This window comes from Plasmodium fragile (assembly GCF_000956335.1).
Source record: "Plasmodium fragile strain nilgiri unplaced genomic scaffold supercont1.127, whole genome shotgun sequence".
NCBI classification, from domain to species: domain Eukaryota; phylum Apicomplexa; class Aconoidasida; order Haemosporida; family Plasmodiidae; genus Plasmodium; species Plasmodium fragile.
Window position 1 is genome coordinate 1 of NW_012192707.1, and position 11,085 is coordinate 11,085.

At 47.8% G+C, this 11,085-nt stretch overlaps 5 protein-coding genes across 5 annotated transcripts; 3 read left to right on the forward strand and 2 right to left on the reverse strand.

Annotated features, from left to right (window-relative positions):
• Nucleotides 1–380: 380 nt before the first annotated feature.
• Nucleotides 381–1,568, reverse strand: AK88_05399 (uncharacterized protein; the record flags this gene model as incomplete). Its single annotated transcript, XM_012483001.1, has 2 exons — nt 381–1,298; nt 1,476–1,568. 2 exons carry the CDS (start codon nt 1,566–1,568, stop codon nt 381–383), a joined length of 1,011 nt encoding a protein of 336 aa, XP_012338424.1.
• Nucleotides 1,569–1,654: 86 nt separating this feature from the next.
• AK88_05400 (uncharacterized protein) lies at nt 1,655–2,658 on the forward strand (the record flags this gene model as incomplete). The annotated part of the gene is made up of 3 exons (XM_012483002.1): nt 1,655–1,698; nt 1,861–2,036; nt 2,546–2,658. 3 exons carry the CDS (start codon nt 1,655–1,657, stop codon nt 2,656–2,658), a joined length of 333 nt encoding a protein of 110 aa, XP_012338425.1.
• An 865-nt stretch (nt 2,659–3,523) lies between these two features.
• AK88_05401 (uncharacterized protein) lies at nt 3,524–8,027 on the forward strand (the record flags this gene model as incomplete). The annotated part of the gene is made up of 5 exons (XM_012483003.1): nt 3,524–3,598; nt 3,767–4,694; nt 5,211–5,651; nt 6,304–6,791; nt 6,963–8,027. 5 exons carry the CDS (start codon nt 3,524–3,526, stop codon nt 8,025–8,027), a joined length of 2,997 nt encoding a protein of 998 aa, XP_012338426.1.
• Nucleotides 8,028–8,062: 35 nt separating this feature from the next.
• On the forward strand, nt 8,063–8,431 carry AK88_05402 (uncharacterized protein; the record flags this gene model as incomplete). Its single annotated transcript, XM_012483004.1, has 1 exon — nt 8,063–8,431. One exon carries the CDS (start codon nt 8,063–8,065, stop codon nt 8,429–8,431), a length of 369 nt encoding a protein of 122 aa, XP_012338427.1.
• Nucleotides 8,432–9,883: 1,452 nt separating this feature from the next.
• Nucleotides 9,884–10,901, reverse strand: AK88_05403 (uncharacterized protein; the record flags this gene model as incomplete). Its single annotated transcript, XM_012483005.1, has 2 exons — nt 9,884–10,666; nt 10,890–10,901. The coding sequence occupies 2 exons, from the start codon at nt 10,899–10,901 to the stop codon at nt 9,884–9,886; spliced, it is 795 nt and encodes a 264-aa protein (XP_012338428.1).
• Nucleotides 10,902–11,085: the final 184 nt, after the last annotated feature.

Sequence of the window (11,085 nt, forward strand, 5' to 3'; positions counted from 1 at the left end):
ATATAAGGAACAATTATTTCATATCCTACATGTAAAAAACACTGCATTATGATTACCATGCATACAACATGTGGCAAATATTTTTATAAAATGTAACAGTCCTCTTTTTTTTTTTTCCTAACACTCCTAGAATTCTGTCGCTGCATGGATATCCCTCCCTTCTCCACCAGTAACAATGTTGCACCCCGGGGGGAAATATTCCCCCGTCCGCACACAGACCTCGTCTACACAGTGGTCGCCCCTACCGCTGCCGTCGTCGCCGCGTGTGCGTTGTTGTTGTGGTGGCGGTGCATCCATATGCGGCAGTATCGAGGCGTACGTGTCATGCGGGCCGGCCGTGTCGAGCCGTGTTGGTGTGCGTGCCGTATTCGTGCTTTCTCTCATCGGTCCTTACCTGACGGTGCCTGTGGTGATGATGATGTGGCCGGCTCAGTAGCTGCTGGTGGTGCAGGGGCGTACCCGGACGATTGCCCACTACCGGGATCTGACCTACCTGGTGGTGACGGCGGCGTTGTCTGTACCGTACTTGTACTGGCTTGGCCGACTCCACTTCGCACACCAAGTTTCGCTTCAGCCTCCGTTATCTGTCGCATTATATCGGCCAATACTCCGTCCTGTTGTCGCTTGTCCTCTAATTCTTCCACTAGTTGCTTTTTCTTCTCCATGTCCAAATCCTTCCCTGCTTTCACTAACTCCGTTATTACTAGGTTATCCTCCTTCTGAAACATTCTAACAGCTGGTACGTTGCTCCGCGCCTGTGGATCCGTTTTGTCTTTGTTACATGTTGTGGGCCCCTTTCCTGCTACTTTCCCTCCCCCAAACTTCAGTCTCCACGTTTGTATCCACCGTGCCATAGTTGCTGCCACAAACTTCGATCCAACCATTAGTGTCTCGTATCCCATATCCTTGCAAAGTTTGCTTCCATCCGCGTGCCCAAAGGAGTGCCTGAACGTGTCCATGTGCGTGGACACTTTATCAATGATGTCCCGTGCGCTACAATTGGTCTTAAACAATTCCGCCATAGCAATGTTCCCAAGCATACACCGAACATAATCCTCAAATTGCGCCTCCTCCGTAAATATACGCTGCGTAGTCCATTGTCCCCCAGACTTATGTCTGCTATCCATAAATAGAAATATGTTTACAATACGCCGGCAGACCGTGAATTCCGCCGCATTCTTAGACCAGATCCATGTTGGGAATGCTGCTTCACAAACGGATGTGGTGACAGTATCCCTCGTTTTTATACTTGTGGCTAACACTTCGAAAAGAGCCTTTATATCTGTCCATATTGTCTCCTGCAGATATAGGAATATAATACGTTTATTACCACATATACCACGGTCGCCTATGATGCGCGCTCAAGGTGTAGTGTCGAATGCATATACCCCTATATTCCGTTGTGTGACTCTAGCTCTTGCGCTCCCTCGCCCTCTCCCGCGCCTTCGCCCGCGCACGCTGCTCCATCCTCTTACACTGTAGTCTTTGTCCGAGCTCATGTTTCTTCGTTGGAACCATTTCCTAAGCTGCTCTGTGAAATCCGCCACATTTCCTGTATTACTTGCCATGATACAATAATTCCCAAATATCAATATTACGCCTATACTTGGGAGACATCCACATCACTTGAACTGAATAAGGGCTACTGCATAGAATGAACCGTACCCAGTATTATGATTATGCTAAGAATATGATACTGTTGGAAATATATCCTTACACATAAATCTAGCGTAAACTTCGCTTTATCCTTGTTCCAATTTATAACAACCTAATCCATATTATAGAAAAAAAGAAAAAATAGGAAAAAAAATTTAGTGTGTCCTACCGCACCATCCACCTGTATCCCACCCTAATCCACAGGTTTGGGTCCCACGGTCCTTGCTCGAATGTCGCAGGATCCAGAGCCTGGGTTCCGGGTTTAAGTTTGTTGGATCTAGAAGGGCAACAGAAAGAACAGAATGGGAAGAGAAGGAACAGAAGAAAAAAATTAAAACAAAAAAGGAAAGAAAAAAAAGAAAAAGGCAGGAAAAACAAAAGTAATACACTACACTACCATACACACGCAACGCGTCATGAATACGCCCCCTCGCCCTTTCTACACCGGTCTCCACTAAACGCCTTCACACACTGTCTCTGTGTGCGTACATCTAAAAACCGCAGTAACAACAAGAACATCAATTTCTTCTGCCGTCGTTGCCTCGTCCTCGTAAGCATTGTGCGCGCGTGTAAGAAGGTACACATTGTCTCTCCGAGCAAACGCGTCGACCAACGCGGCCGAGTAAGCACGGCTATTGTGTGCGAGCAAACGCGGCCGGGTAAGCCGCATTGTAGCCGAGTGCAAGAAGGAGGAGACGTTGTCTCTCCGAGCACACGCGTCGACCAACGCGGCCAAGTGTAACAAATATTCGCCGAAGGATTGTCCGAGTGTAAGAAAGGAGGAGAGATTGTCTCTCCGAGCAAACGCGTCGAGCACCGCTGCCGCGTGCACAAAGGAGGACCATTGTCTCTGCGAGCAACCGCGTCCACCCACGCGGCCCCGTGCAAGACCGATTCGACGAAGTAGCCGAGTGTAAGAAGGATTCGACGAAGCAACCGAGTGTAAGAAAGGAGGGAGACATTGTCTCTCCAAGCACACGCAGGCCGAGTAAAGAGGTGTGAGGGAAGAATCCAGAAAGGGAGCACACAGCGCGAGGCCGCGGCAGGAATACACATATTGTGTGGGAGCCACAAGGACCGGCAAGGACGGCAGCAACGACGGAAGAAGAATTTGATGTTGTTGTTATACTGCGGTTTTTAGGTGTACGCACACAGAGACAGCCAGTGTGTGACAGGCGTTTAGTGTAGAACGGTATAGAAAGGGAGCAGGGGGTATTCATGTCGCGCTTTGTGTGTACTGTTTTTCCTGTTTTTTCTTGTCTTTTTTCCTTTTTGGTACTTTACTTGGGGAGATTCTTCATATTTGGAACAGAGACAGAGTCTTCTCTATATTGTGTAGACGACGTGGTTGTTATGAATTTGTAGGGCTGTGTTGTTTTACACCTCTGCTTTCGCTTCTTTTCCTATGTTTCGGGCACAACTCCTCCGGGCAGCTCTTGGTGCAGTACTCGGGGAACATGTATATATATTTCTTTTCGTAATATATTGTTCACAGAGAGAATTTATAAAGGCGCGCAGGAGGCAAGGATATATAGCTTCCATGTTGAACATGTTGCTTTCCGTTCAGTTGGTTGTGTTCTTTTTTTTTCCTTTTTTTTTCTCTTTAATTTTTTACTAATTTTTGGTTCTGTGCATATTATTCTCTCCTAAACAATATCAGAATAGTGTAAACAGTTTGTGTACTGTGCAATTCTGTACTGCGCATTTTCCTTATATAAATTATATGTGTGATCGGATTCCCCCCATTTATAGAGTAATAAGAATATTCATTAGGCCGAAGTGTGTATAGCATGAGGGCGGAATATGTATAATGTGCATAATATTCTCAGAGAGCATTAGTATCCTGTATTATGCGACGTAGGGCACCATGGCCGGGCACTTAGTGAAAGTAATGGCCGCATGGGTACGAGACAGGGAACTATCGGAGCAGAGACAGGTTGATGTAAGTATTACAACACGCACGGGTGCACAGCAGGCAACACATGATACAAAGTGCGGGGCATCCGCATGAGCACTTGTGTGTTGAGCACGGAATACGTCATAGGCTGCATGGGATAATGGTAACTATTTTTATATATTAACCGCTTCCTTCTTCTTATATATATTGTAGAGCAAATTATGGGAAGATATGCAGCATGTGTTAGAAGAATTCGTGAATTACATGGAACAGATAGAGGACATCTTAGATGCGTATGCCACAAACTGTGAGGCTGCAGGTTGGACACGTAGAGGACGCGAGGACCAAGGAACCAAATACACCGATCATTCAGTTGGGGATGTCATGAAATGCAGACTCATGGTTGGAGCATTACATTTTGTAACTGGGTGGAGCAATCAACTGAAAAAGGATAACGACCCATCGCACAATGATACGGCCATGAAGGCTATTATGAGGTGCCTAGTGGCCAATGTTTTTGCGTATATATTGGCTGCAATACCGTGTGGCAAAGAGTGGCTAGGGCCAGATTGGGCATGGGAAACCATGAAGCAGTTTGCTGCGGGCAGCCACGATGGGTCTAATCCAATTTCAGCTGGAACATGTACGCGGGATGTGTATACGGGTATTAACATAGGGAAAGGGAACTTACAGGAAGCGGTAAAAAACTGGTTACAGCAAAGTCCACAGATAAGTGCTCGTATAAACGCAATACAGAAGAACCAAGAGTGTAACATTGATTGGGACGTGTACAAGGCCAAAATGCTAAAGCACACAGGGGATATCAGTAGTTCGAGTATATTTAATGAGACGGCAATGCACACCTGGGTGAAAACGGAGATTAAAGGACTATTGGAAACAGTTAAAAAGAGCGTACAGAAAAATATAACACGGTTACAAAGCGCACCAAGGGACTCCATGGGATCTGGGGATAGTGATGTTGACTCTGAGGACGACGACGAGGACGAGCAGAAGAAATCGAAAGTTCAAAAGGAGGAACCACTCAATGGCAAATCACCCGCCACAAAAACTATAGTACCAACAGGAGGAGGGGGACAAAAGGAAGAGCAGGACACAAGAAGTGATAAGGACAAGACGCATGGTAAGAATACGTTTCGTAAGAACACGAACACGGCCGAATACTCATGCGGCCCGTGCGACTACGCACCGTACTGCCGAATATGGCCGCATACGAATACGGCCGCACACGATGCGGGCCACCACAACAACAAGGCACACGCAGGCGCAACAGAACAGCAAACGACTTCGTTGACGTTGAGCGGCGGCCACGACGGCAGCGGTAGCGGTTGCGGAGCGGACGGAGATGAGTGCCCACGGCAGCGGTCGCGCACGGCGACAACAAATAAAAGTTGTACTGCTATCACCTGCGTCCACACAGTTCAACTGACGGTGCGCTTGCTGCCTCCTCACCCAGTTCACGGAGTACGGAGTCCACCGATTGCACCTCGATCCATGCAGGCGACCCATGCAGCCGACCTACCGTGCCGTTACCTGACCGCACCGTCCCGGCCCCTTTCTTTCTGTGCCACTTGTGTCCCTTTTTTTTTTTATCATCTTTTCGTCCATCTTTCGTGCGTCCTTTCTTGTTCATTTGCAGCAGGCACGACACCGGCAGTACCACCAACTACGGTACCAGCGGAACCAAAGAAGGCTGTTCCTGAAGAGACAAAACCAGAGACGGGCGTAGGAAAGAAGGCAGCAGAGGGATCACATCAGAGAGGAGCCTCGGGATCCACAACACCAGTAACGGGGACTCCACGGTCAGAAACACCACCGCAAGGAGCAGGTCAGGGACCAGGACCTGGACAACAACCACCACCTCCACCACCTCCTCCACCAGAACCCGCAGGTGCAGCAGCACCATCAGAACCACAAGGAGCCACAAGTCCTGCAGCACCAAATGGAGCCGCGGAACAGACTACGCCGGTACCCACAGAAAGTAACGGTAAGGACACGGCGTGCCCCAAAGACGTTCAGGAAGAAAGCTTGGGGGCTGGAAGAGTTAGTATTAGCTTTGAGTCGAAGTCTGAATGTAAAGGTACCGGCAATACTGCTTCTGAGTGAACTTTATAGAGCGGTGCGCACAGTGCCCGCAGATGACAATGTGCATCCGAGCATGCGGATCCATGCCCCAACGCAGAGCACAGGAGTGAACAAAACAAAAAAAAACAACACACTTTCCGCAGAGACAAAAAAAAATGAAACAACAAGTTCGGGAGAGAGTGACAGACACCGCGGAGAGCGGACAACCAAACGTCGAATGAGAATGCAAGCGGCAGAGCGATCGGCCGAGCAACGGGTCCGCCGCGGGATGCAGATGTCGACAGACGTAGACGCACACACACATAGTGTGAGTGTTGTGTGGCAGAGAGAGAGAGTCTTTTCCCGGGGTGGCACCTGCCAACCACGGTTCCCCTACGGCCGGTTCTCCAACGGCAGTGAACCGTCACTCGACCGGCGGTCAACCGTGGCACCATGTGGCCAACCGTGGTCAGGCAACCATTAGCGACCGACCACGAGCGACGAACCGTGTGGTCAACCGTGTGGCCGCGCGACTGTGTGGCCGACCGTGGTCATAACCGTGTGGTCCATCATGAGCAACCATGCAACCGAGCATGGCCAAGCACCCGTTGCACCATCGCACAAGGTTCACTTTCGACACTTATTCTCCTTCTCATATTTACATACAGGACCTGATAGTCCCCCCGGTTCCTCGGTGAACACCAGTACGGATGACCCCCCTCCTCGCAATCCACCCAAACCAGAAACCACGAACCCGAACCCAAATCAATCGGGAAGTAGTGGCAGTTTCAGTGATGCTGATTTGGCGGATGGAGTGTCTGCTGGCGAAGGAAAACCAGGTGAACATGGTACTACCCAAGGCAGTGGAGGAGGTCAATCCTCTGGTCCCAGTTCTGCTGGTGCCCACACCCCAGGTTCTTCAGGACCTGGCTCCACGCGCACTTCGCAACCAGGTACCTCCGGTACTGGCTCCAGTGGGGGTCCACAGGGAGCTGGTTCCAGCACTTCCGGAGGACAGGGTTCAATGAGTAATGATCAACCTCTTCCTACCCTTTCTTCCCCGAAACCCTTCGACCCTCGCGATCTCATCCCCTACACCCCCGCGATCATTCCCGCGGTGGTTGGTATTGGCATCATTGCGTTCTTCCTCTGGAAGGTAAGTATATACGACAATGCGGGCATGCCGCATGTGCACGATGTTTATACCTCAGAAACTCCCTCCGCGCACCACTATATGATCGTTCGAACCCATATACTCCTACACCCGCGTTCATTCCTTTTATCCTACCGTCCCCACCCTCCTCTTTACCCCCCTTTTTCTGTTTAGTATTTTGCCTACCTCGCCAACCGACGACGAACATATCGAACCGTTCGTGACGTGCCGTCACCGCCACTAGACGAAGAAATATTGGAGCATTTACAACGCGGCGCCCCGCCACCCGATTACGGGTACACGATGATTCGGCATAGGCAACCTTCGTCAACATGCGCCCGACGACGACGTCATCCACGCGTGCATAAGCGCACGATCATCGAGCTACATCTAGAAGTGCTCAACGAATGTGAAGTGACCGAGTGGGAAAACGTCAAACACGACTATTTGAAGATTGTCGTGGAGCAGTTTGCGCGTGACCTGCAGCAGGACGAGGAAACGAATAACAACATCTTGGGTGTTTCTACCTCCAACCATGGTTTACCAGGGACCCATGTTTCCTCCACTCTGGATGCACCCACTGACGCCGACGGAACAGATCCATCTCGACATGATGAAGATGATCCTTGGAGTTGCATGGAAAACATACAGTTAGCAACGGACCCTGCTGCATCCAACCACGATGACTCCGATCCTTGGAGTTGTATGGAAACCATACGGTTAGCAGCGGACCCTTGTCGACCTAATGACTTCGATCCATGGAGTTGTATGGAAACTATACAGTTAGCAACGGACACTTCTCCACCGAATGCACACGACCCCGATCCTTGGAGTTGTATGGAAACCATACAGTTAGCAACGGACCCTTGTCCACCTAACGCAGAGGACTCCGATCCATGCAAGTGTATGCAAACCATACAGTTAGCAACGGACGCTTCTCCACCTAACGCAGATGCTCTCTGCAGTTGTATGGAAACTATACAGTTAGCAACGGACGCATCTCCACCTAACGAAGACAACCCAGATCCCTGGAGGTGTATGGAAAGTATAGCGTTAGATGCACAACACAGTGGTGCTCATTCCGACCACGTGACGTCGTACTGCATCCGTTGGATTAACTGGATTGACCGCAACAAAGATATTGTGCGCGAGTGTACGGAACAGCCATGGTTTTTGCAATTGACATCGGCATGGAAACAATACCTGCGCGAGCACATGGCGCACGGGACGACAACGTAGTATCCGCGCACCGTGAGTTCGGTGAAGCGGCAACCATGGAAAGCACGAAACTGCGGTTGTGGAAAGAATGGGTCGCACAGCAACATGACCTTATCAATACATATGGTGAGCAGGAGTGGTTCCAACATTTGTTGAATAATGCAGACGCGGCGACAGAATCGCAAAAAGGCGAAGTACCTGGAGTGGAAAACGACTTAGAAGTGGACACAGTAATGGCCGCAGAAGAAATGCTACGAGTGAGAGATGTACCGCGGACGCAACTGCATCCGCAACCTTACATGAAAAAACCGTTAACTGCTAAAACATGGATACTGATCCTGGCATTAGTCATAGAACAGTGCGAGCTCGAATGTCGTTTGCAGGAGACGGAGTTATATGTGGATGATCTATTGGACACGCTCTGACATTAGGATGAAGTCAGGGGTATGCAGGAATGTAGATAGGGAGACCTGATGACCGTACATGACTGTTCTCCCTTATACGATATGCACAGTATACTTCTACTTTACATTATCCTATACGTTTTTTTTTTTTTTTTCGTTTGTGTTTTTTGCTGTGCACTTCTGCTTTGTTTTGCTAGCGTTATCTTGTCAACTTCTATTAATATAACTATGGGGCCTGGGTTGCAGACGTTACATATATATATATACAACATGTGGGTTGATATGACTTAGGTCGGCAGTTATTTGTTATGGCGTTGTGAGGGTAGGTACTGTAGTAGTACTTTTTTCCCCCCTTTCTTTGACCGCACCAACACGGCGGCAGCCGCACGCACAAGCCTTGACGGGAGAGGCGTTGACGGAAGAGGCGTGACCCGGAGAACGGGGTGACGGAGAAGCGTTGACGGAGAGAGCGTTCACGCAGAGAGCGCTGACGGAGAGGCGTTGACGGACAACGGGGTGTGACAGGAGAGGCGTTGACGGAGAAGGCGTTGACGGCGACGGGGTGACGCGCGACACGTTGACGCAGAGGCGTAGACGGATAGACGGCGTGACGGGAGCGGCGTTGTCGGAGAAGCGTTGACGGAGAACGCGGTGACGGCGCCGGCAGCGACGGCAAGGACGGCAGCGGTAGCGGTAGCGCCACGCGCATGAGTGCGCAGTGTGTACGCAATTTATGCATATAAGTGGATTATGTGTGCATAGTTTATAACGCAACATTTGAGAAGCCTTAGAGAAGCCAGCAAAAAGGCAGAGGCGGTGTATACGTTGTCCTTGTGACAACTGCTGTCGCATTTGGTGCCTCTTTAACGGTCGATGCATCACTGTGACAGCTTATACTATATGTCTATATAGTGTATGTTGTTATTATCGTGTACAATATTATAGTGCCCAAAAAAGGGGGATATTCATACCGCGCCAGCATTTTTGAGTAAAAAAAAAAAAAAAAGAAGAACATTCTATTTTATGCAAATATAGCCACATGTTGCATCAAGTGTAATCCTAATGTAATATTGGTTACATGTAAGGTATAAAGTAGTCTTGCATTATATATACGTAATGTAGCAGGATTCCCTTTTTTTTCTTACAATGGGTATCCCATTAAAAATATTCATCAACAACTTATTATATAAACTAACAGTACAATATATATATACGAAAAACTATGTATATTCGTACAGAGTACAAACAGTATGACAATGTAAAGCGAAACAATTAGGTAAATAATATAAATCTGAATAAGCCATGTCACATAAAAAGCATAGGACATCATGGGGTGCTCGATCAAGTAAATAGACGAATAACATATCATAACGTCGTTATAATATAACAGAAATACAGTACGGAGTATACTTATGGTTTTTTCGATAATTTCTGTGACCACGGTAGTTTCAGTTTCCCCGGTGTTTTTTGCTTCTAAGCTATTTCCGGTTTCTTAGGTGCTTCCATTACCCCGGATGTTTCCCGTTTGTTAGATACATCCGGTTTGCTCGGTACGTCTGATTCCCCAGATTCTTCCTTTTTCTCATGTACATGCGGTTTCTGGGATTCTGCTGCCGGTGTAGGTGCTGCCGGTTTCTTATTTACTTCTCCTTCGTTTTTTTCCGTTTCTGTGGGAGCTTCCTCCTTCTCCTTCTTCTTCCAAATTTTATCCAGTACACATTTTGCAGTCTTGGAGCAGCAAAAACATATTAGCACGCAGAAATAGACAATTACAATCAGTATGAAAGCTCCATACGTGCCCATGAACGTCGCAAACGCGGCCTGACCAAGTATCATACGAAATATCCCACTCAACACGCTTTGTCCTAAGGAGGACATAAAGAATGCATACAGAACTGAGAGTACTAGTATAAGCGCCAACCATGCTTTTCTTCCCATTTTACAACGTGTCCATTTCTTCAAACCTCTTCTACAATTATCGCCTGCAGTTATATCCTGCGATGACTTCGATTTGTGCTGCGGCTTCTTTACTTTGTCCGTGGATTTTAATTTTCTCCGCATGTCATCGAACACCGTGTTCTTCATGCGCCTACTCGTAGATTGACCATCGTAAAAATTACGTTGACCCCGTTTCCCTACATCCGTTGCATCACTCAACGACACGCTGGTCGTAGCAATTGTACTTGCAGCCGCAGTTCCAACATCTGTGCCATATTCGCTTGTGCCATTACCCGAGGATGTACCTATGGTACTCGCCTAACACAAATGAAAAAAAAAGGGGGCATACATGGGATTGTTATGGTGTACACAATGATGTATAGCGCAAAAATACACGAGAGGAAGTTTTATAGTTGTTATGGACGGTTAACAGCTTATCACAATACATGTGATAAGTCCCCACAAAAAACAGTTGTTGGTATCATACACAACCAGCAATTTGCCCAAAACACAGGGCCATAATAAATATAGAAAATTTCACAAGAAACGTCATTGTGTTCGCATTATTTCCTTCGGTGTATAAAATGGTAGAAGTGGCGATATGTTGCGTGTTTATATGTATGAATCATACAACTATTATTTTGCTTTTTCCACATGTACGTGTATAGATTATGCGTGTAATACTTTTGTTCATCGGCCAGTAGTGAACATTGATAAAATCAATTGCGTACGAAATA